The 26,916-nt window shown below is 38.8% G+C and overlaps 1 protein-coding gene and 1 long non-coding RNA gene across 2 annotated transcripts in view; both read right to left on the reverse strand.

The window, feature by feature from the left end:
* Positions 1–13,213, reverse strand: part of DCC (DCC netrin 1 receptor) — a 299,985-nt gene extending 286,772 nt beyond the window's left edge. The window contains exon 1 of the mRNA XM_053448217.1: positions 13,062–13,213. Coding sequence (XP_053304192.1) covers positions 13,062–13,149 — 88 coding nt within the window. The 5' untranslated portion in view covers positions 13,150–13,213. The remainder of the gene's footprint in view (positions 1–13,061) is intronic.
* Positions 8,480–9,027, reverse strand: LOC128466062 (uncharacterized). Its single transcript, XR_008345389.1, has 2 exons — positions 8,869–9,027; positions 8,480–8,825 (listed from the first exon to the last, which is right to left on the reverse strand). It is a non-coding gene; the product is annotated as an uncharacterized LOC128466062 (long non-coding RNA).
* Positions 13,214–26,916: the final 13,703 nt, after the last annotated feature.

Consider the following 26,916-nt stretch of genomic DNA (forward strand, 5'->3'; position numbering starts at 1 on the left):
AAGATTACATTTTTTTTTATGAGATTAGGAGAAAAGATATTAAATTTAAAGGGCCGGTGGTTTTATTTTAAACGAGAGAGATTTTTCAGTTCTGAAACTGGTTTTATCTCATTTTGTCCCAATAAACTCCCTTTATCTGCAGACCTGGAGCCGCCGATGCTGTCAGTCATGGGATATTTTGGGTGACTTTCCTGGCTCAAACACCACACTGAGCTGATGCTTTATGGCAACGTTAATTAAGTCCGTTCCTCCTTTTCATTAGTTAAAGTGTCCTGCTGGGTGATTAAGACTGAGCCATAAAACGTATATATAATCAGACAGTAGTAATAAAATATATGATGGGAGTTACTCTTTAAAGAAGGAACAGAGATGTAATTATATATATATATATATATATATATATATATATATATATATATATATATATATATATAGATATCTTCAGAAGCTATATCTTAAGAAGCTTGTAATATATCTATATATTATATCTATATTATATCAATATATATATAGATATCTATATCTATATAGATATCTATCTATCTATCTATATATATATATATATATATATATCTATATAGATATCTATCTATATAGATATATATATATATATATATATATCTATATAGATAGATATATTACAAGCTTCTTAAGATATAGCTTCTGAAGATATCTCAGAAACAAAAAAAAAAAAACAGTTTCAAGCGTGTTATACTATCCCCCCCCCAAAATAAGTGTTTACAGACTGACAAGACGAGAGGAGGCTCTTAAATAGTCTCACGGGGTCTTCCCCACCAGCCTCCATAAACTGTTCTAATCAACAGCTGTGACTACGAATGACCTTTCTTGATTTGCATTTAATTAGTTCATGCAGTATATAATTGTTTAATCCATATATTTTATATATTGTGTTTCCAGGCTGAGGTCATACATAATAGCGTCTAGATTTGGGTATAGGCAAAAAAATAAAAAATTAAAATGGTGAAAACGCACACCACTTGTTTTCTCTTAAAGGAGATCTATTACAAAACTATTAATAAAAAATTACATATTAAACTTTTAATTTTAACTTTTTAAACGCAGTTTTCCTGCCTCGGCTCCTTCCATAACTGATTTGGGCTATTTTGCGGTTATTTGGCTCCCTGCGGGAAAAAAGTTGGTGACCCTATAGAGGGGAAAGAGTCTCTAAGTGAGTGAGAATAAGAAAAATGAGTCTTTGTCCTTTCCGCAGGGTCACTAATGGTTTCTACCACAAAAAAAGTTAGCAGCAACATCGGCCGATTAAAGAATTTATGGACCTTATCTAAGCTCCTGGCCTGAGCTGCCCCTATGTAATGATATATTGCCCTAGGCCCTATGTTATAGTTTAAAAATGTTTGTAATTAGATATAGGACCATACAAAGTGGTAGGAGGTTGGGGGTAAAAGGCAGGGACCCCTCTGAATACATCATTAAGTGGATGTTTTTTTTATGTCCTGTGTGTACTCGTTATTTTTAAGTCTTCTGCCAATCAACGTAACAACACAGACGATCCCCGCGGCTTACTTCTGACATCTCAGCTTTCTTCAAAGCCTGTAATTATTGCGGGCTCTATTGTCTCTCCACCTGCTCATTGTATCGATTATCTTTAGGAGAATTACCTTCGACTGCGACCTGGGAGATCTAGGAGGCAGGGTGAAGGGGGTTGGGGGGTCCCTGGTGTCCCGGACCCAGAGTCTACGTGATACTAACCAACCGAAAACGGTAATTACGCCGAAAGTCCTTGTTCCTCTGCAATACACCAGGAAAAAAAAGGGGGTCCCGAGTCCTGGACACAAATTACCCCCTGGCAACTGCTATGGCTACACAAAGACTAAACAATACAGTCCTGCAATAGTAATTAAATACATAAATATAAAGTATGGCATAAATTGGCAGCAGCCAATCACACGTATGCTAGTAAAGACATGAAAGCTCAGATAGCTTTCATGTGATTGGCTGCTGCTACTAATTTTAGTGGAAGCCCAGATGGACTGCAATTGCGATGCTACTGAGCATGTGCAGGAAGTTTCTGCAAGGTCAGTCAGCGGAAGAGTGAAATAAACCAGAAGTGTTATTTTCATACTATAAAATCTACTGGAGTTCAAAATGGACTCCAATATACACAACATGAGAATAGGGCCGAGGAGACCCATTCGGCCCATTTAGTTTACCCATTTTCTCACGCATTAAGCTCTATGGAACCTGGTGGCCGTCTATCTAGGGTGAATCCCCATTTATTCCTATCCTGTTGGGGCAGGGGGGGGGTAACAACATCTAGAACAAGCATTTCCCTCCTGTTCTAAGGAGGGGGTCTGTGTGAGGTCAGGTGACAGCATGAGTATAGGGGTTTCCAATCCCCAATCCACAACCACCATCCTGCTGCCTCATGCAAAGGCGAGACAGCTTTGAAACATACGGTCTTTCCCGGTGTCGCGGGACTCCCCCAACCCCCTTATTTTAAGTAACAATGAAAGGGCAGTAGCGTCGAGCAGGGACTCCACAATGAACGCCTCTGACCGAATCTCCTTGTTTGGAACATAATATACGATTCCAAGAACATAACACTATAAAATAATTGAAGTGATCACGCATTACGTGAAATAAAAGCAATTTGGGGGCATCTGTTCGTTCCTCCGGCGTAACGGCCACTTTGCGGCGATACTAATAGCGGGCGCGCATACAGCGAATCTATAATCACCGCTTAGTGCATGCAAAGCCGGCACCCTTTAAACCTCTTCAATTTAGAGCTTACAATCGAACATCTATTGTCTAAAGAGGAGCGCTAAGCAATTTCGCAGGTTAACGCACAATCCAAGCCATACGGCCCTTCATAAACTAACCGTCGACTCCAGCTCGCCACGCGTTAATCTGAAAATGAATACATTTTGTCAGAACGCCGCACTGCTTCCAAAAGCCGTCTAAATCCTCACTTTGCTCCTTGACTGTAAGATCAATAAAAAGTTGTTAGAGAATTATTTAGTACAAATAAAAGTTATAATGAGAATGGATTTTTTTTTTTTCCCTCCAACATACCGTTCTGTTTGAGGGATTCATTTCTCATATTTTTCCGGCTAATATAATCTACGCCCAATGCTAATAAAACGACTTTGCGCTCTGCGTTATATATTTTGTAGAAAAGTAGCAATAAGAAATTTAGACATTTATTGAGCAGTATATAATTTAATCAATCCATTGCTATTTTAAAAATAATTTATATTTTTTCACACTCAAGACTTTTTTAACCATATCTTTGTAGCGAAACTATTAATTTTAATTGTATTATATATATCTATATATATATCTATATATATAATATATAGATATATATATATATATAAATACACACATATATACACATACACACACTATTAATTTTAATTGTATTATATATATATATCTATATAAACTTAATTTATATATATATATTAATTTTAATTGTATTATGTATATATATATATATAAAAATATAGGTATTAATGTATACTATCGTAATTCTATGTATTGACACTCAACAGCATATTCATTTTCAGAACAAGCATGTTATTAACATGGGTATAAGAAAATCATTATCTATGAACAGATTCTAAGATGCACTGTTATAGAAACTGTATTGAGAATACATTTTTCATTATGGCGGCAAGATGGAAGAGTACTTGGCTCCATGATTACTTTCTTTGCTTTTAATGAAGACACACAACGCCCGTTTGTTAAACTAATTTACACTATTGATCAAACTATGTGTAATTTCCAAACGCACTGACAACAGATTCTTAATGAATGCGTGAACTGTGGGGTATGGGACTTAAGAATTCAAATTAAAGGAAAAGGAAAAAAAAACAATAACTAAATGTAATGATTCTACAGACAAAAAAATGGCTTCCAGCCTATAGGTCCCATTCATGCTTCATGGTTGGAGAGATCTCTCTGATCTCTCCAACCAGCTCATTAAGACTATGAAGGGCTTTGCGGAATCAGAACAGTCATCCGTCGTTTTCTTCTGCTGGGCTTCCTTTAAAGGTGGAGTGTTGGGTTATGACATCATAGCGGCACAGGCGTAGGGCTTGGTGCTGCCATGACTTAGGCCTAGGGCAGTGCCCAAGATAAACACGCTACTGTACAGGATAGAATTAGAGAAAATATAAAATGAGGCTAAATTTGACATGGAAGATAATTGCTTCTAGAAAGCAAAAGGAAGTTTCCTCCAACATGTATATTTTAGAACAGAATGTATGAGTTCCCAAGATCACTACGATCTCATATATACAATGTAATATATAATATATATATATATATATATATATATATATATATATATATATATATATATATATATACATACACACACACACACACACACATACATACATACATACATACACACACACAGGTGATCCATTTAGCATTCAATTTAACCCATTGTTTTATGTACATTAGCCACATTGAAATACTGCATTTGTATGAGTGCGTGACTCCCGAAATATCACATTTAGGCTCCTGTCCCGTTAAAGGGTATACATTACAAAAACAGAAATGCCTAGGAATCCTTAATATATTAAAATCCCATTTCCTCCCCACCCCCACTGTAATTTTATTTTTCTATTAAATTTTGCTTGCTTGTTGAGGAAAGTCATATCTGGCAGGATTTTCCGAATGACTTACGAGTGGGTACTTAATTAGGACGTTTTCACAAATGGTCCACTTTAATTGGATTCACTCTAAAGCTAGTTACTTTAAAAGCATTGTAGGTTCTGCTTGACTGGGTCTCCTAGTAAAGTCAGCACATAAAGCAGTGTTTTAGTAAAACTCCGCAATTACCCCGTTGGTTCAATGCTTGATTTAACAATTTACTTTATTACAGTTTTGCAAAATGTTGCAATTTAACAACGAAATTAAAAACGTAAGGGGGCACTGATTTCAGTTGAGTGATGTCCGATAACTCTCCAAAAATAATAACAAAAAAACTAAAATATATTCAGAATAAAATAAAGAATTAATCTAAAAAATCTTGTAGCCATTGACGGCCGCTATGTATATGTATATATATATATATATATATATATATATATATATATATATATATATATATAATACACACACACACATATATATATATATATATATATATATATATATATATATATATATATATAATACACACACACACATACGTGCATACAAATTTTGGGGTAAAAACTCTTAAAGAGAACTATTGTACAAGACGTACTTTTCCTATAACTTTTCTTAAACTCTTTCCTCTTTCTTAAGTTTTAGAAAGAACGGTCTTTTAAGTAATACATTAAAAACAACTTTAACCCCTGCTTCTTTGAGAAAGGTCAGAAGAACTTAACCTTTTAAGTGCCAGGGCTGTGTTAACCCCTTGTTCCAAGGAGAACAGCAAATCGGTGATCCCCCCCCCCTACAATAATTAAAGTTATGAATGGTATTCATCGGTGAATCAATGCGTTCACAATGTTAGAAAGCAGAAGATATTTGAATGAAGATATTGTCGTCGCGGCTCTACGATGTGAAAGCACCAGTCTGTAGGTGCGTTTAACGTTTGTATTGTACTCTGCTCAAAGATCGAGAAAATTGCTATAACTTGCTATTCATTAATGTTACCAATTACACTATCTGGGGACTTCTATAGAGCACTTCCAGAGGTATAAAGAACACAATGAATTATGTATTAACAGCACATCTTCTCCATAGACGCTGGAATACCAGCCTTTTAAAAAATGGACATCAAGAACGGCTCAGCGGAATCACTTCTTAAAGAATTACAAAGCGTATTGTATTTCTCTTCCGAGTAGTCCTGGTGGTTTCAAGGGCAGAACGCCACCTATATAACAATAACGAATTATCTTGCTCAAGACCCAACTGGTTTGGTAGTTTATAGCGTCTCACTTCAGGCAGAGGAACGCTGATGATTTATTTATTGGTTTAGTGCAGACGCATACAACCGCAGGCTTCTACTTCAAAATTACACGGCGTAATCGCTATGGATATCGATACAACGTAGAAACATTGTATCGTGTCATGCGGGGGTAACATTCTAAGAAACCGGGAATGCAAAAATAATAATAATAATAAAATAAGATACTTTTTAGCGAGCCAAGTTTCAGAGAGTAAACTGAAGGTAGCTCTGAGAAAACGTTGGTCTACATCTTGTTCTATGAAATATCGGTCCGCTATGGTCCTCTATAACTTGATGTCCCCGACGCCACTCGTCAGTTGGAATATTGTTGAGATCCATAAGTTGCTGGTGACAAGGAGCATGGTGGCATTCGGGGGCAATGGTTTGGGGAAAAAAACATGGTCCAATTCTTTTTCTTCTACCAGGGTTAGAAGACCGCGATACGTTGTTACACTTAATCGTTGAAAAATATATCAAACTATCTCCTGTTGCAAATGGAACGTAAGTGGAAAATCTAGTATGAAAAGGTGGATTGGAATTTCAACTAGCAGCATCTCACCGTTGGGTATTCCGGTATGATGCGTGAGCAGCAGATATCAGTTTTATTAATTAAATCAAACATTTTCCCCGCAGGAAGAAAACAGACGACGCTCACGCCGTTCACTGGTGGATCAGAGGTGGACAGCGATGAGAGCTCCAGGAGAAAACCGGTATCAATCTCTTTCAAGAGGAACTCCAGCAGCACCGGCTATAAACCTTTTATGAGCATGTGAATATCATGCAGACCGTTAACATGTTTTATCAGCGTTATATCATGACCATATCCCCCCCAATTTTTGGTCATAAAGCCAGAAAGCTTACTTGGGCCATGTAATAAATCTTCTGCAGCGTCAGCTATATTCAACTTAAAAAAAAAAAAACATGAATATTTTATCTGTGTCGATTGTTTGTCCTCCAACAAATCCGACATAGAATACTAAGGCTCAACCGATAAAGTAACTATATTATAATACAAAACAATATACATACATATATTTATGAAATTATATTATATATACACACACACACACACACACACATAGATTCCGGTATAAATTAACCACACAATCATATGCGGTGTTTAACATCGATCACCAAGTTATCCACATAAACACTTTGAGGTCATTCATTAAACAAATCGATAGTTAAATGAGGTCACGACGCAACATATATCAGCATATGTTAGGGAGGCCAGATGGGCCTATTATGTGAGAACTAACATCAAACCCTGCTTATCCCGGGTTCCCTGGAAAACAGTTTTCTGGGGTAATTAACTTAAGTATGTTACGCGTTTCATGCGTGTACTCTCTAAAGATTTAAAAGTGATCTTGTTAGATCTCCGAGCTTCTGATGTTCTATACCGTTTGATTCAGTAAGAGCCTCGTACCGCATGCATTCATATCCAGGTGGAAATCATTCATCCGGTACGAGCTACACGTTGGACAAGAGACATTTACCAACATCGTAATTTATTAGCGGTACAAGAATATTACATGTTCTCGATTAAATGATGTAAACATTGAGGTCACCCAGCGTGTAACATATCAGCCTCAAGTTATTTCAAAAAAATGCTAGTTTCGGAAATTTACAAAACTAGCCTTAGTTTGCATAAGGGTTGCTCTGTAGCAGTTTTATAAATCACCCCCCCCCCTGTGCAGTCCCTAGGGTAACCAATGAAATACCCCAGCAGTTTACTCCACTTTGCCCTTTTTACTTTTACCCCGAGTGAAGGCATATTTAATAAGCTGAGTGAGCGGATTTCAACTCCCCGACTTGACGATGGATTCCTGGTGGGCCAACGCCAGTGGAGTCTCCTGCAAAGTCGTAGTTACAGTTGGCGCTGTTCAAAGCCTAGTCAAGGGCAGCACCACCAACCGCGCCGCCATCTTTAGTGCCGGGATGGTGGTCCACCTTAAAAGGACACGCGGCAGCCGACAGGAATTAGCTTTGCCCCCTTTTAACCATCCCATAGGGGCATTTGGCTTCCTCAGTGCCGCTCCCACCACAGCCATTGGCCAAATAAGCTTGACTGGCCCTGAAACGTGTATAGTAAAATCTCTGAATTGCACAGACTTCCCCCATGTATTATAACGAACCAGCAGAAAAAGCTTACTCTGGGTCATTATGTACGACAGGCAAAGCGTGGGATTATTGAATATACCCCGGTGTATTGATACAACATTTTTAATTACACACAAGCTAAAAATGCCAAGAATTGATCACGTGACCACACTCCGGTACAGTCAACTACTACATTTAATTTGTAAATAATTCCTATAATTACTTAAAACACGTCAGCTAAGAAAGCGCTAACAGAGATATAATTAGTTGTTGTTTTTTAAGCGACTTTGCTGCATTTATGTTTAATGAAGTTTTTTTTCTCGATTCTGTGCTATTCAAAGTAAAAGGGGGGAGAAAAAAAATGATTACCGCACTATGTTAATTTTCAAGCTAAAGAAATGAACTCGGTATTAAGCTAATGAGAGCAGAAAATGAAATGCTACGTTTTCTTTTTTTTTTTTCCGCAGCGCCACAACACCAAAGCATTTTCCTTCATTTAGTTATAGTGTTTGGCTAATTATTTTAGAAAGCTCATTTATAAGCAGGCGACGGTACATATAGTAGCATTAGGCCGATAAGAATAAAGGAAGCTATGCTGAAAGTTTGCTTGGTTGATTGAAAATTATGAACGTTGGGTCTGTAAGTCTTTCTACAGCCGCCCAGCAGAAGTGGTAGAGGGTAATACAGTGAGGGGATTTAAACATGCATGGGATAGACATACGGCTCCAGATTATAAAACGAGACCAACGACCGAGTCTTTCCATCAGCAGAAATAGGCAGAATATAGGTTCTAATCTGCCATAAAATTCTATGCTTCTAAAGCAGGGGCTTACTGGGGATGAAAAATGATCCGCCACTTTAAGGCCAGCAGCCACTAAATGATGTATGCGTGGCTGCCAAACGCATACGTGGCGCCAGCAAGCTACTCTCATCCAGGCAGCGGCCGCACACTGAAGGACGAGATTTAATGTAGTAAATACGTAGAACCCTTGGCCACCGGCCCACCAAGCATTTCCCCCGTTTGCCAGATAATCTGTTGTAAGCGAGCTACTCAACACATAGATTATATCTCGTATCTTTACAGAAAGCAAAGGGAAGCTTCTCCTGCATTTCATTGGTTATGATTGCAAAGTAAAGACTACTTTTAAAACCTGGCAACAGAATTGTTATTAATAATCCTCCACTCAGGGGAAACAGACATGGACCTCGACGCTCACTGTCCCTACAGGGATACCCATCACATCTTGCTGATTAAGCCTTTGGAGGCCGAAACATAGTTCCCTCGTAACAAGGAAATATGGCTCCTATTTTGGTTATAGACTGGGATTTGTCTGATACGCTGATATTCATCATTAATGACTCAAGTGACCTAAAATTTGGGGGTATTCACTGTAGGGCAGGCTATTGAAGCGCTTTAGCTAATCTTACCATGTCTACAGACTTCAGGAACATGGCGCATTAAATTGCATCGATTAAACCGAGAACCCCGCCGCTCTTCAATTATGTTAGACCCAGTAGGGTGCAAGATGCAAACGATCTCGGAATACAAATCCCAAAACCCTCAGCCATTCAGCGTCCAGACAGACGTTAACTTTTGACTCTGTGGTTTATATTTCCAAAACAGAAGAGCTGATATCCGTTTGCCAAACGTTGCAGCAGGGACACAAAACAATATGTAAATGACCCTATAGATGATTCTAATAAGTCATTTCAAGTGGCCCTCCTGGTGTTCAGCTGCAACCCGCAGTCTATAGCAAACAATACATACTTTCAGATGATGGTTCAATACAATACCATTGATTTTCTTTATGTGGGTTAATTTGATGCGGGGAATCCTTAGCATCTGTTGAGTCCATGGATGGTGAATATCTATATGTCTTCTGCATCAATAGGCATTTTTTTGACACATTTTCTATTTGGGGCCGATGAAAAGGTGTGGGGGGGGCGAGGGTCATTTCTTTTCTGGACCTTTGACATCTGCTTGGCTTTGCGCACTTCATTTTCAGCTATTGAGGCAGTATCTTGAGCCGCAGTAACTCACATCTGCTTTACCGATAATGATGGCATCTATCTTACCAGTCATCGCCGCTTTAAACAAAGCGAACAACAAAGCGGATGGAGTCTCCCGGGCAATTATATATTATGGGGGCATACGTCACAGGGGGACACCAAATTTGCAAGAAAAGCAAAATCCGTACCATGTTTGAGGCTCCTACAGACTACATTTTTAGTGACGCTAATTGTGTGTATTTGACATTTATAGTTATATATCCCCCCAAAAAATATCTCCAAGATTTCCACCCCTTGCTTCAGATTTTGGCTTGGTTTAGTCAATCATTAACTACAAATAAGTGATTCAATCTTGATATGGTATTTTTAATACAGCACCCCAAATCCAGATCTTGTCGGTTAAATGTATAGGGGTTCAATTTAGCACCCTCCGAAGTTTCACACATTTTTTTGTGTGTTTGTGGGATTAAATAGTAAAACTTTAGTTGGCTTGGTTCCCGGGTACAGTACAAGTGCCGGGGCGATTTAATTTTAACCACTGAGCCAACTCCAAGTACCATTGGCTATTAATATCCTTCACTGAATAGTAAAACCCAAGTTTAGATTTCTAATAGCGGGATAATTACTGAATCCTGTAGAAGTTGTATGAGACGGATTGCTCTGGTGAAGATACGAAGATTCCGATCCAGATTCCATGAGAAAAATCCCCAAAAAAGTGTGAACTTTACAGGCATCATGAGATGAAATGCTTTGGCTGAGCCCTTCCCCTCCCCCTCCCATTGAATGTTGAGCAATGGGCTACAAAAATATAGAAGGCTGGCAAAAGCAGCTTGGTAACCATTAATATTATAATTTCTTTATATAGCGCTGCGCTGTACAGGACAAAACAAGTAGCGCGTCTCGTAACAACTTACTGAAACAAAAAGTTAGGAGGGGTATATATATATATATATATTCACAAAGAAAAGTCACGTTTTAGCATATCCGCCATTAAAACTGGGTTTTCACACCAGCCATGCCCGTATAGCGCACAGCACAGCGGCTACCAATAAGAAGTGTCAGCCGGCTGCTGAGACTTGTCATCGCTGATTTATAACGCGCACCAGAAACCCTAGTGAGATCTTCTATGCAACTCGGAACTAACTCACCAAATTATACAGAATAATTACAGACAAATCCACGTGAGCTACAACCGGCGCTTCAAGGTGATTCTTCTATACGTGTACCTGATAAACACTAACTGCACAAACTACACGGCTAACCAAACATGCTTGGCATCCAATCATGGATTTTGGATCATTCTTGACCACTGAATATTTACACCCAAATGTGCCACTTTGATCCGTGTCATTGTATCAACCGTCATATATTCCGTGTAGGGATTTAATATACATCATAGAATATTATTCTATATGATTAAAACAACATCATCTTAAGTATTTGTGTATTTTCTATTGGCTTGATGTTTAATTAGCAGAAATTGGCAAATACTGGACTTTTTTTCCTGGGTCAATATTTAGGCATCGCAAGCATTTACAATGTATCGACTAAGAAAAGAGTCATTTTGGGTCCATTTAACACCCCGGTGAATAGCAGAAAGTTTGCTGAAAAGACTTCTATTGTGCACGCAGAAGACCCCCCCACCCCATAGGCAACTGGAATTGCCTCCAACCACTATTAATTCTCTGCTGTTTGGCAGTCTTGTAAGGAAGGTATATAGCTTACTAGAAGGAGAGCGCTGGAAGGAAAGAGATTAATGGGGTGGATGCCAAACCAGCAGGGTTGCTTAAAGGAACAGCATGCTTTATTAAACCAAGTGTGCCAATAAACCGATCCAGCAAATCGGCTATTTCTATAAATAAACTCACTGGATGTAGCTTCTGATCCCATATACAGAGATACGTTGATTGACATCGTATGATGGGCTTGTAATGGGATTTCAAGCCAATATCAGCCCTGCAGCAGGTTACTGATGCAGAAGATGGACCATTTCTGATCTGAAACTGTTTGCTGTCCGCTTCAGCACCAAATGATCTTTTGTCTTAAATAACCAACTTCATTTGGGCCCATCCACACCAAAATCATAAATCTTGGGCCACTTTACAGAAATACCCCCCCCCCCAAAAACCCAACTCTATATAGGATCTGGTTGACTTTTACGTGGAATCTATTCTCTATAAACACATGGACACAGATATGGGTATAGTTCACGCATCTACATCAGTAAGAGAATGTTGAACAATCTATAAAACATTCATTTAGTAGAAATAAATACATAGCGTGAGTAATGATTCTTGTGCATATGTATCACGGATGTGGATAGCAGGACTTTGTATAGCATTCTGATCACATACTTGAAACAGTAGACCTTAAACCCCAGTACTGCATGCAATTGCATAGCCCTCTATCCCTCGAAGGGTTAAAACCTTCACTTGAACACACAAAATCCATCTGATCCTGATCATTGCATTCTAGAATCACAAGCCTACTAGTGCATTCTACTTAAGTTGCAGTCCCCAGAATAAAATGTTTGCACATTGTGTCATTTTCTTAAAATACACTTTATTAACCCCAAATCTGACTGCAGCCCTCACCCACCACTATTCACACTGTGCACCATGAAACAGCATGATGGGTTTTAAGACATCAGTTTGGCTGGCAAAAAAAATCATCATGACTCTTAAACATTCAGCCTTATAGTTAAAGCATCAGATAGCATAGCAATTCTCTGGGGGGAGGGGGGGGGAGTAAATAATTCATTTTAAAACCTGGCAGGTGCATGCATTGCACCCTACCCTTGATCTTGTGAATATGTATGTAGTTTTCCTTTAAAATACTGCAGCATTAGCTTACAAAATCTTAAGAAAAAATTCAACCTGCCTTCTCTTTTGCCAACAGCAAAGGGAAAAAAAAAAAAGTGATTCCAAAATGAAAATTAAACTGTTCCTTAGAGAGAAGGGAGAATAAAAAACATTTCTTCTGGATGAATAATTTGAAATGTTCATATAGTACTTACCAAATACCAGAATGTCTTTACTAATCAAGGTGAACACCAGTAGAAACACCAGCTTTGGCACTGAATAAAACCCAAGATTACTCTCCATATTTCTGCAGACACCTCCAGTGATATAGGTGAATTAAATCCAAAAAGCAAGCCAGTTCCTAGGTTAAAATTCCTTGAAAAATATATATTATTTTTTAATCCCTGGTTTCAGAAGACAAAGTTAATTGGAGTCCAGAGCATCATCACCCATCAGAACCAGAGAAACTAACTCAAGAGAGCTGCTGTAAGCAAAAAGGATGCTTTGGGTACCAGTAAAAAAAAAAAAATTACAAAAAATCCCCCCAAAAAATACAATAATCCTCCAGGATTAAATCCCCTTGCATAAAATCTTTGTAATTAGTTCCATTCCAACAGTGCAGAAAGAAAAAGAAAAAAAAAAAGGTATAAAAAAATAGAAGAGGAAAAATATGTAGGATTCTATTTCTCTTTTTTTCTTGCTTGAGGATGAGAAGGAGAAACAGGATTAAATAGCTCACTTGTTACTAGTGCAGTCCACCAGCAGTGTATGTGAGCTAAGAATCAGATGTGTGCATCCATTGATCCAAGGAAGGTTGGACAAGGAAAAACCATGGAGATGGAGCGGAAAAAGAAAAAAAAGGGATCTGGATCTAATGTGGATTGCAGTAAAGAGGACAGAGCAGCTTTGCTTTCGCTCTCATTCTTTGTTCAGTGTCACAATGTCCAAAAGAACGAGCAGGGGTGCCCTCTGTGGGCCAATCGTGTGAAATGTCTTCTTGAAGGCATCTGACAAATCTTCTAGCTTTGCATGCTAATCCTCGTGGCTTCTACTTGTTTGTAACATTATTTTTATTGTTATTTATATGACGCAAACAGCAGCCGCAGGGCTTCTCACAATCCATACATCCAAAGGCTCTGACGAAACCCGGAATTGACGGACTGAGACGAGCCGATCCAGGCAAAGAGAGCTCGCAACCTTCCGATCGAGACGTAGCACGCGATTAAATATAAACGCTAGCACGAGAACGAAGCGCTAGCGACGCACCTTTTCATCTACGGATTATCCGTTTCCGCGTACACCTGCGTAAATGCTTTATTACTCGGATCGTAGAGGAAACCGCAAAAAAAAAAAAAAAAAATTATTATTAATTTTCGCTAAAGTTCAAGATGATAAATTACGTCTACGCCTTCCTTCCTGCTAATAAGCCGTTTAAAACGTTTTCCAAGAAGTTACGAAGGCGAAATGGATTAGTGGGATTTGTTGATTATTTGGAGAGCGTTTATATGGGTAATAATTACCGCTTGCTAAACGAAAACGACAATTTTAGCCTTTCAGAAACGCTGTGAATAATTGATACTATTAATGTCGATGAAGTCTGAATAGAAGGACTTTTCTTGTTAGGATCACTTTGTTGCGTAACACGCAATTTAATATAGCAGGATTTTTATGCCACAATGACGTTATGTTTGATGTTTCGCCGAAAATAATTCCACTTTTTCCACTTTAGGTTTAGAATTACATGTAGCAGAGAAATGTTCTTTGATATCCAAATAGTTTGAGACACTTTTATGGTCCATTTGAATTCACATGGTGGTCCCCTGGAATCCCCCTCATATAAAGTTGCCCCTTTTTTCAATCCTCCAGCTACTTGACATGGAGGATAGATGTATTCCAACACTTATCCTGCATGTCAAATAGCTGGGGGTTTGAAAAAAGGGGCAACTTTATATGAGGGGGGATTCAAGGGGACCGCCATGTGAAACAATAGGAGAGCTTTCCACATATGCGCACCGAGGGTCTCATAAGACCCCCCCCAACTTTCACTGAACCCATGATAGAGCTCATGGGTTCAGTGAAAGTGGGGGGGGTCTTACAAGACCCCCGGTGCGCATACGCGGAAAGCTCTCCTATCGTTTCAGTAATAACTTCGCCGTTAACTGGCTAAATCGGTGGTGTGGCTTGCTGGATCACAGAAGAGGCGAAGAGCTGCAGCTTCTCTCTAAGGTACCTTTTTTCCCCTTCTTTTTAAAGAATGTCTATTAAATTCACAAAGTACTTAATAAGCATTCTTCTTCGGAGATGCTGTTTGGGACATTAAGCCGTTCCTTTCAGTTTCTACTGGGAACTGATCCATCAGGATGTATGAAATAATTATAACTATGTAACAAGGCAATACCAGAAAGTAAAGATACAATGTTACAAAAAAATAATGCATAAATAAAGCTGGAGGCCATAATCTATAAACCAGGGGTTAAGACTCACTTCTTCCCCTGTGGGAGACCTTGACGATCCTCCTGCTTTTGCTATGATTATATTGGGGTAACAACGTTATAAACCGTTCATACTGGCAAGGCAAATTTACTATAGATCAGCTGCCAGCATGCACATCCTTTTAAACACACAAGACTTTGGATCAAGGTAAGCAAGGAGGCTGCTGATTGGCAGCTTAGGTGCACATGGGCAAAGGGTTAAATGTACGATATAGCACAACCAATGTATTTCTGAGGTTGGGAGCTCTGCGTCACATTGAAGGGAAGACTAGGGTGAGCATATCAGCCATTTTTTTCTAGGACACGCATACATTTCTAATGTTGCTCACCAACACAGGTGAAGTGCTGCCCCCTGCAGGGCATGTTATGTATACACTCAGTTATTCAGTTACACATCTCACAAACTGCAGGGCAACAAACACGTGAAAGTTATATGTCCTGAAAAAATGGCTGATGTGGTAGGATCACCAGTTATAGCCTTGGGGAGAAATTCACTAAATAACCTTCCTGTAGCTACTTATCCGCTATGGTAGCCACTTCAGATGGGGTCTCCAGAACTGCCCCCAATGCTCTAGATGAGGTCTGACCAGAGATCTGTAACGTGCAGAACCTCCTCTCACCATACAACCCAGCACCCTGCCTGCTTTTTAAGATACTTTATTGCATTGACTGCTAACCTATAAGTCATCAGAAATAATTACTCATACAGAACAGTGTCCCTAATGCCACATTCTGCCCTGGGATTTTTATATCCCAAGTGCATTATTTTACATTTATCAACATTAAACTGCAGCTGACACATTCTCAACGAGTCTTTTAACTTACTTAAGTCTTTCGCCCTGTTGCAGACCTTTCTATAATCTGCAAAAAAAATCATCATACCAATCATTTCCCAACATAGTATTCCAACAAAAAAAACCAAACACAACAATTTGGATAAAAAGTGTAAGTGTACAATTTATACTTTGCCCTCTTTCCAGTCTTTTAACTCCTTCCTGGCAATTAACTCCACACTTACCAGTTTTGCACTTGTTAGGTTTGCCAAGGCTCAGGATTCACATAGAAAACCAAACAAGACTCCCACAAACCAACCATGCCCAACCCAATTAATTATTTAAATAGCTACAACCTGAGACCCCCCCCTTTTTTTTTTATTCTCTTTTTTTTCACCTTACCACAAAAGCAAATGCAGTATACAAGAGAGTTACAGCATGGAAGCTTGGTAGAATTAACTCTACATTTGCCAGTTTTGCACGTGTCAGGATCACCAATCACCTTTTGACTTTAATCAACAGAACATTATAGACAGATTCAGTAGAAATAACTACTTGTTTTATCATGTAAATAACTTTGATATAAAAAAAACTTCATCTTTCAAAGAAAATTAAATGCGTTACTTAAATATTGAGGCTGGTTCATTAAACCCTGAGTCTGAAATAAGCCGAAACATTTTTCATCTGTGATCCTCTTCAATATGACCTCACTGAGTTAACCATGAATTGTGCAATTCAGTTATTCTTGTAGGAGAAGCTCTGTGGCCAGAGGCTGCCATTGCGAAACCAGAGAGTTGAAACCACAACTCACTTGCAAACTCCCATTTAATGTCTTCTCTTGGTAGGTACCATTTAATGGTGATTGGTGATCTTGGCCATTGTATTAGCTAGAGAAGATGCTATTACCCATAGCTTTCCATGCTATCACAGTAAGCTTTAAAGCCCACTAGTTCAGGACAGCAAGGAACATCATGAAAGTGCAAAGGGGTTAATAAATTAGCCCCCTAGTGGTCATTTGTGGTAACTACGGATAGACCCCTAAAAATACACCAAGAAAACACAAGTATCAAAGCATTCATCATCCCTGTGTCATGTTCGATCTATTCTTTGTCTTACTCTCTGTAAGCTCCATGGGGCAGGGACCTCTTTTCCTAATGTATACATAACATAATGTCTGTATGGCGACTGTACTAGTTATAAGACTTCACTTATATACATACACACTCCCTAACCCATATTTTAGAAACCAGATAGCTCCTTTAAGCGGCAATACATTTCTCGGTCGTATTTCCTCAAGAACCTTTAAAAAAAATAAATTCATACCAGGTATCCAAAATACGCAGGATACGAGGATTTCATTGTTACCTATAGCCACTGCAAGAATAAAATAGTTTTAGACACATCATTTATTATTTTATTATATTTTTTAAGATGATAGAAAGAATATGCATTAGATGACCCTCTGTACCTAGTTATCGAGGATCTGTATTCAATTAAGGGCACTTGCATTTTGGTGTCATTAGCATACAGTTGTTAATTAAAACCAAAATTAATGTACATGCTTAATTACATTATATTGGATTTGTAGAGCACAAGCAGATTCCATAACGGGATTATATTACAGGGAGAGTAAAAGTAACAGTAAAATTGCCAATAACATGTTAAGATTTACCGGGATAGGAGGATAAGAGAACCCTGCTCTCGTGAGCTTACAATCTACGCCTAATGAAAGAGTGTCTGGATAACAAAGGGCACCGGGGAGCTTTTGCGGGAGATCAAAAGAAGATGAGAGCTGTAAGACACAGAGGGGAGCACTAGAACATCTGAAATAGCAAACAGGGGCAAAGTAAACCATGGTAACCAACACAATAGTCCTTACAACGTGGGGATATTTAACTGGCAATGCAAGCAGAAGACAATGGAAAACGTAAAGACGGAGAGCGTCCCGTCTACTTCATTAATAAATCTCCTAAAGAGGACCTGTCACAAAAAAAAAATCATTATATCAGCTTAACATGATCTCCTTTTGTTCTTTTGCAGGGGGGCTTTTACATACAACCGCATCAATGTGTATATGGGGTGATTGATTACCTCCTTTTGTTGACTTTCTTTAAAAGAACAGTCATGTTATTTTTTTTTTTGGCATTGTTGGTCTTGTATTGTAAATGGATCACCTCCTCCCAGCCTCTCCTTGCTCTGGAGTGCTTCTTTGTGAAACGCTCAGCAGAGGTGTTTGGCCCCCGGCTCGCTTGAGGGCACAGTCTGTGCTACGTTGGTACAGATGGGTCCAATGGGTCCAATCCTGAATCTGCCACTGGTGGAGAAAGCGTTGGGAGTACGTGTATGCCAACCTGCGGGGGGTAATCAAAAGGCCCTTGTGGTCTGCTTAAAGGGAGCACCGAAAGGATACAGTCAATGTGCAAATGCCCCCCTAAAGCCATTGTTAAACTCAAGATCCTAATGGCTATATGTGGAACTGCAAATAAAACACACACATAAAAGAGTTCTGGTAATGGCCCAAAAGCTTCAAATCAAAGCAGCCCAGGAGGCAATTGCCCCCCCAGCCCCCTTTCCCAGTTGCCCACTCAGCCCCCTTTCCCAGTTGCCCCCTGACCTTGCTGGGGTTCACCCTTTACATAATGAAGTATGTGGCTCAAATGTTCAACTCATCTGCGGCTCCCAATTTAATGAATAAAGCTCAATGTCAAGCATGCACGCTTTATTAACCCTTCAATGGCGTCATATGGTGAGCGCCACCTGCCGATAAAGCCCCTGAGTGATTCACCACCCATTTAGCTGAGAGATGGACATCATTGGACAAAAAATATTTTTACTTAATTGATCGCCTCTGTATTAACAATATCATCCGTTGATAAATTAACAAATTCTCCACTATTTTTTTCTAGCCAATAAAATGGCATTTTAAATTCTAAAATGTATTAAGGTCAAAGGACCACCCCGAGCTGCTTTTTAAAAAAAAAAAATGAATGTAATGCGTCATCACAAGAGATGAATGAGAGAAAATCCTTGCTACACCCATTATGCTTCCAAAGTCGCTGCAATACATATTTAACCCCTTAAGGACAATGGGCGGTCCCTAAACCCATTGAAAACAATGCATTTTGAGCCCGTACATGTACGGGCTTTGTCATTAAGGGGATAACAAGTGAGTCGATCCCCCTCTTTTAGAATGAAGTGGTAAGGACGTGGTATGTATGCTACAGAGTTACGAAACCAACATTAATTGGAGAGCCGCAACCGAACAGCTGAAAGAAGAGTCAGGAGGGCACGTAGCAGCAGACGTTACTTTACTGCCGCTTCTATTGCCAGATACTACGGAATTATTTAAGGCGCAGCAGCTAGGAAATTACTCGTAGAAGTCTACTAAACATGATGAAAGTTTTTTGTTTCAATATCAGCTTCTAGGTCAAAGAACCTGCGTCACCTTAACATTTTATCCAAGTCAGATAGACAATGTGGGACTGATATTAAAATGTGATCCTTTGGGGGACTGGAAAAATGTTTCGACGGCGTCAAAGAACATATATATCATAGTGATGCTAGATATAGCATTATCCGTCCCCAAATATTCATAATCTAACTATAAAATTACAATAAAAAATATGGCAGCCATTGATAATAAAATGAAATACCTTTTTTGAACTCTATAGTAAAAAAAAGACATCCCAATTTACCCTAGAGAGAGATTTTGCCTAAGGACCCCTTGGAATAATGGGGAAGGGGAACCCAGCTACTGGCCTAGGCCTGTGCGGCCCGTCAGCATCTCGTTTTCCAGTTGGGAGATCTGGGCAACATTATTATGGGCTCTAATGGGTTAAAAGGAGGGTCAGAGAGCCTGTCACCCTCTTTCCCCTTTCCTGGATGGGGTTACAGCTCAAGCTTTTTCAGCCACCCTACCCCTGTTAGAGCTGTTAGTAAATAAGGGTTCCCCCTTAGCATTATCGAATTAATAAAGGCAACACAATACCATAAAACATACTTTGGGGGGGTTCCCTTAAAAAGATTTTGGAGTATTTACTGCAGCATTAACATGATAGAACACTACTTCCACCTCCTTTGTGTCTGTGGCTACATGAATAATGGAGTCCGGTGGGATGGGTTTTCAGATCCATTGACTTGACTTTGCAGTTTGCTAGGGGCAAAACAGAAGGAAGGGGGCACTAGAGATGATAGATATTAGAGAGGAGATCTGGAGAACCGTCAACCTCCATAGGGGTAAGGACAGAACAAGATGTCGGAGCACTTTGGGGGTGTTAGCACTCAGGACTTGTGAACAGCAGGCTGTAAAGTGAGACCCGCTGTCAGGATTCTGAAAATGCAGCATCATGGGAAACACAGCTGCTGGTAATAAACACCTACCTTTTCTTTTATGCTGGTTTTGAGTTAATTAATAATAGGGGTGGTAGGTAAGGGTTAACAGTGAGAACTCTCATTTGGGGATTGTTTTTGGCTTTTTAACCAACACAGACCCTCTGTGCAATGCTTAGTTATTTCTATTTCATCCGGCATTTAAACTTTCTGGTCTGGTTCCCTTGGTTACTATACTTTGGCTTGTTCTGTGACTACGTTCACTTCTGGATTGATTCGGACTGGGAATGCATGATTTGACCTTTTGTTGTATTAACCCCTTGTACTTCTGGGCGGAAGTAAACTATGGAAGCTGTTGGCACAGTCCTTCATTATGTTAGTGGGCCGGCTGGAGAGGTCACGGATCTAATTTTTCACCAACCCACTGAACAATAATGCTACATGGAGCAAGAGGGGTGATCATTTGTGACAGAGGGGCTGCTGCCACCCTAGGCCCAGGACTAATAAGCACAGTTCAGAATACATTAGTGTTAATAACTGGGCTAAGGAAAGGATTATTCCTCATTATAATATAAGCCTATTCCCCCACCCCTTTTGAGCTAGCCCCTCCCTTTCCAGCTAGCCCCTCCCTTATGTGCAGCTATCCCCACCTCTGCAAATGGCTAGCCCCATCCTCTTATGGAGCCACTTCAGGTGGGGGAGCTCCAGGTAGCCTTCGCTGAGAAGTTCCCGTCTGACCGAGAGCCTACTTCACATTTTACTTTACCGGCGTTAGAAACGCGGCCTGTAAAGTAATCAAACTGACTGAGTAATGTTCTTAAAAATCAATTCTAAATATTAAAACACACACAGAATTTAGTATTCCTTTTCTTAGAGAATCCTCCATTGACTCCATTCATATATTTCCATTAACATCATTAGTAGAGCCCAAAACACTCCACAAACCTTTCATGTGACGTTTATTTAGCGTATTGGGTTTTTTCCATCTCTTCCTTTACACAAATTCTAATTTTGCACGTTAAAGAGAAATTTCAAATCGTTACGGCAGATCGATCCATTTCTTTCAATAAGTCAATGAGTTGGCCATTTTTATAATTAACACCGTGCTTACGGAGAAATACAAATATAAAAAATCAATTGTTTGCAGGAGAGCTTTTAATCTGTGTAATTAGGGCTTGAATGTGGAATTATTACCAGTAGCAGATAAAAATAACATTTTCTTTTGTATAATGCTTTCTATCAACTGAATATTGGCCATTTTTACGCGTTCTCGTTATCTTAGCCCACATCTTGACCCGTTATCATACTGCCTGTGGTAAACAATAGAATGGCTCGGTCCTAATTACCCAGCCAGACCTGACAAAGGAAAGGCTATGGAGGAACGGACTTTATTAGCATTGCCATAAAGCAATCAGCTCAGTGTCGTGTCTGAGCAGGAAAAGTCACCGCACATTTCACATGAATGGCAACAATGGCGGCCTCTGGGTCTGCAGGTATGGAAAAGATTTTTGGGAGAAAAATGAAATCCTGATTTTTTTTCTAACCTACATTATTATATATAACATTATATTTTATGCCCTTTGAGAAAGAGATTAGGCAAACCTTACTTAGATTAAAAATAGAGTTTTTTTCCTTAATAGTTTACAAGAACTGTCGTCGTGTTCCTGGTCTTGGTTGCAGAAACCCATCTCTGACTTACAGGAGCCACCTGTATCCAAAAAGTCTACTCGGCTCCTCGTTGTTCAAGTGTTCTTTAGAGAGAAAATAATATTTACTTTATCTAGAAGACCTTAACTTTACCTAAAATCCTTAACTTTAAGATGCGTTCCTGCTGCCAGTTAGTACCCAAATCTTCTCAAGACTTTGATATCAACGTATCATCCCCAACAAGAGACCATCTTGCCCAAGCCAAAATAACCAAATAACCAAAATAGGTTTTTTTACAAGTCAACTTGGCCTTTGCAAGCTAATACTTATAATAACAATATAAATAAATGAGGAATTGTGTTTTTTTTAAGTAGATCAAGGACATAAGATGGCATTTTGTTAACCAAAAATGTGCGATATTGTCCCTAGAGAAAATACATAGCTGTACCGTTCCTTTGAATTATCATTTGTCAATCAAACAGCTCAAACTGACATTTTTCTTACTTTGTATAATAATGAATTTACCTTCTTTCAACCGTTCAACTTATTATTGTTTTTCTCAAGTGCTGTATCTTGAGATAATTATAGTCTTATAATAAATCCATTTATAGGAGGTTACACAAGACTTTATATAGTAGAGAAGGGGGTATTACAAAAGAATAAATGAACACACATGACAAACTAATAGAGAAGATTACGAAGATTCTAAATAAACAATTTAAAGGAGTCTATGAGAGTAAACAAGCATGGATCTGGAGTTATATTATAAGTTATATTATATAGTTTGTAACACACACCCCATCTAATTGGACAATGTATCCGATTCCTGTTGGCTAGCTCTGGTTTTTTTTGGTTCATTTTAAATCCAGGATGATGTCCAATCCCAGTCAAACTCTCATTATTTGTCAGTTTATAATGGAAATTCTGGATAGAGGCCGAATATCTTTATATATAAACCAATGTCATAGTTCTATACGTGTAGACATCACAGCCTTACGATGATGGGTCCACCAGTAGATGGCAGACCTAGATCCCACCATGTGCTCCCTTGACTTTGGCTCTCCCATCGAACCCCTTGATGGTTCTCTCCATATGCAATGTATACCCCGGCCCCCAGATTTGGATTTACAGCAGCTTGAGGCTACGCAACCATCACTAGATGAGGCCCTCTTGTACTGGCCCTCCAGTAGCTGCCAAGTGCCTTGTAAGTGGTGGCTCTTCCACCATGAAACAGGACAGAAGTACAGGCACAGAATCTTCGCACTGATATGAAAGTGGCTGTAACACCAGTCATCATTTAAATGAGGGGCACATGGGCTACCCTACAACAAGAACAAAAGCTACTACAGAAAGCCGATACAGGAGCCTTTTGTAGGTTACAGAGAGACCAATATGGTGGTCTTCTCTTAGGGTCTTGAGGAGATGAGGGGGGGGGGATTTTGTAAAACTACCTATAACACATTTAAATTAAATCTCTCCATAGCTAACATCCCATGTAAATTAATCTGGAACCTAGTTACAGCAGACAATTTAATTAGGAACATTTAATTCCCGATGTATGCATAAATACAGCTCCTCTTATTATAATGCCTAAAGTAAACATGATTAAAACATATACCAATGTAATACACCTTAAAATATCTTTTAGATTTAATTTTTTATTTCAGCTTTTTTTTCTTTGCACATTTACAAGCAACGTAATAATAACTTAATTATAATTATTCTGTTCTTGACACAAAGAAAAAAAAATGGCAATATTGCTCCAGGATATTTGTGTAGTACAATATAATTTTCTTTGAAAACAACGTGCCTTAAACGCAGATGTTTGATGTATTTTTTTTAACGTGATTATTAGTTACTAAAAACAATCACTTGAATAAATTATCTTTCAGAGAATTCTAAATTAAACAGGATAACAGGAGAAAAGATAGAAACTAATGTCCATACTAACGGGAAAATCCATGGAGGAAGATGCCACCTCTTGACATCTTTTTATTACTCTGACTCACCTGATAGATATATATATATTAGACTTGGGTGCCGGCTAACTCTTCGTGCTCGTCTCTGTGGGGGGAAAAATCTTCGTATTCCACGAATATTCGCAGGTTCGGGTGAATATTCGTGTACATTCTTCATGTTCACTTTTTTCTTCGTTCTTTGCCGTTTTTTGTAAAAGGGGTTAATACGGGGTTAACGCGGTACGCACTACGCAGCAGCTTTGGCAAAAGGATTTTAAATGTCCGTACGAGGAACTCTATTGGTCGCCTGCAGGGGCCTCCTCTGCCATCGACCAATGAAGTGCACCTGTACTTCATTGGTTGATGGCAGACGTGCCCCTGCTGGTGACTCCTGATGGCGAACCTATGGATTTCCGCTTCTGTTAACCCCTGCGATGCTGCGTAGATAGGGTAGGCTAGATGGGGAAGGGACCAGGGAGATTAGTAAATGAAGGTACATCCTTTTTGTGGCTTATTTGTACTAAATTGATAGATTTTCTGGTGTTGTCCGATGCCTGCATTCCTGGAACAAATTCCACCTGGTCTCCAGAAAGTTAGTAGTAGACTGGACACCCTACTTGCCAACATTCTAATTTAGAGCTTGTTATCTAAATTTAGTAATGATATTGGCCTGAAGTTCTCAGGCATGTTGGGAGTTTTATTATTCCATTCTGTGTAAACCACCTTGGGTAAGATCATGCAGATTTAGAGCCAGCCAACCTACACCCATGCGCCTTTGATACATTCATTCATTCATTCATTCATTCGTGTTGATGAATACTTCTTGTATACACTAAGGATATTTGAGAACCAATACTGAGAATCTCTCAATAGCCAAGAAGCTTTTACTGAAGGAAGATCTCAAGGTCTGTCGCCACCTGGAAACATTATTCACGCATGTTCTAATGTATGTTCGGATTTGAACCTCCAGTCTTCCCCATATAATAGTACTTTACATATGTTGCACAAATATAATCTTGGATATGAGCATTTAATTAGTACTACATAATACAGATGATTCGTCAGACATAATAAATTGTTTGCTTCAATCAGAAACATTTCTGGAACTAGTCTAAGAATGTTCTTCTCGGGTTTCTGTTCATTACAGATCAGCTACTTGCCAATCCACACAAATATAACTTAACAGAACTGATCAACGTTTTCCCACTAACAACATTTTCTCCTGAAAAATGACAAGCAATCTGTTAGCAAAACTGCGTATTTATATAGACTCGTACTTGGGAGAGCAGAATGCAAGCCGCCCACAGCTCAAGCATTATATGAGAAACCTTGAATTTCAGATATGTTGAAAACTTGGCGTCAGAGCATTCTATTTTAAAGATCGTTGATAAGTCACGGTGATAATTGGAGTAAAATAAATGAACTTTTGAAACGGCGAAGAACAAATGTGAAATCTCTTAAATAAATAAATAATTGGTTACGTGTATTTATGCTCAGAATGCATTGGACCCATTATATAAATATGTTGAAATAAAGACAATTTAAGGTGTATGTGATGATTAGAGATTATAGGACATCGCCTTGGTGATGGTACAGGACCCCAGTCCAAATCTCAAAATTTGAAAAAAAAATGCGTGTGAAGAGGTAGGGATAATATCGAAAATAAATGGAAAAAAAATGCAAAATAGATCCATCTCCTCAAATATTTTTATTTCATATTGGTCTTTCTAAGCTACATAAAACGGCAAAAAAAAATCTATTAGTCCAAATATTATTAGCTTGTAAATTAGTTTTAGCAAGGAACTGGAAAAAAAAACGTGAAGAATATAAAAGTTAAATCGAAATTAATGAGGAAATAAGAAATACAAGTTGTGGAAAATCTCTATGTATCATGTGCCATGCCTTATTTATGGATGTATGTCTTTATAAATGTATTTATATGTTTATATTGAAATTATAAAAAAAAAATAGAGATTATAGGAGATCGCAACCCTGAAGAATAAGGTACATTATAATGTTATTTTCTAGAAGTGAATCCTTCTTTATTAATATTATTATTAATATTTATTATTATTATTAATTTTTTTATATAGCGCCACCATATTCCACTGCACTGTACAATGGGTAAAGAGGACAACAAGTAGTATAGAGCATAAATATTTGACTTACAGAAACAACAGGTTAGGAGGGCCCTGCTCACAGGAGCTCACAATCTAGATGGAGTTAAACGTGCCGTTGTTAGGTATGGAGCAGCCACGCTAGTATAAGAATTGCAGGAGAGAGATAGATGGCAGGAAGGGGTTAATGGCTAAGTGGGTCTTTTTGAAGGACCGAAGGCAGGGGAAAGACAGATAGGCCGGGGGACGGCATTTCTGAGGATAGGGGCAGCCCTGGAGAAATCTTGTAAGTGTGAATGTGAACTAGAAATCAGATGGCAGGACAAACCGGGATCATTGGATGAGCGACGAGACTGGTGGTCAAGTGTAATATGCCACAAAGTCATGGACAGAATAAAAGGACTGGGATTACGGCATTTGGAAAATTGGAGAAAATAAATGAATACCTAACAAGAAGCAGCTCCGCATAATACTGTACTTGGGGGGAAAAAGGGTATTTTGGAGTTTTAGAAGTCTCATGCCCTGGTGATGAGATCTCAAAACTAGGGTACTCAGAACCTGGGATGGGCTTAACGTAATCTATTGTTTTATACATCTGAACACAAAGTATCATTCCCTCCTGCCTGCTCATCAACATGATTATGGCAGTTTTAATGAGGCAGAATGTCATTAACCAAACAATTATACCGGGTCCAGGCAGACTTATCTTGGAAAAGTAGCTGGAAGACCACAAACCTGAGGACAGGATAGGCAA

This window comes from Spea bombifrons, chromosome 1, assembly GCF_027358695.1.
Source record: "Spea bombifrons isolate aSpeBom1 chromosome 1, aSpeBom1.2.pri, whole genome shotgun sequence".
Lineage (NCBI taxonomy): Eukaryota > Metazoa > Chordata > Amphibia > Anura > Pelobatidae > Spea > Spea bombifrons.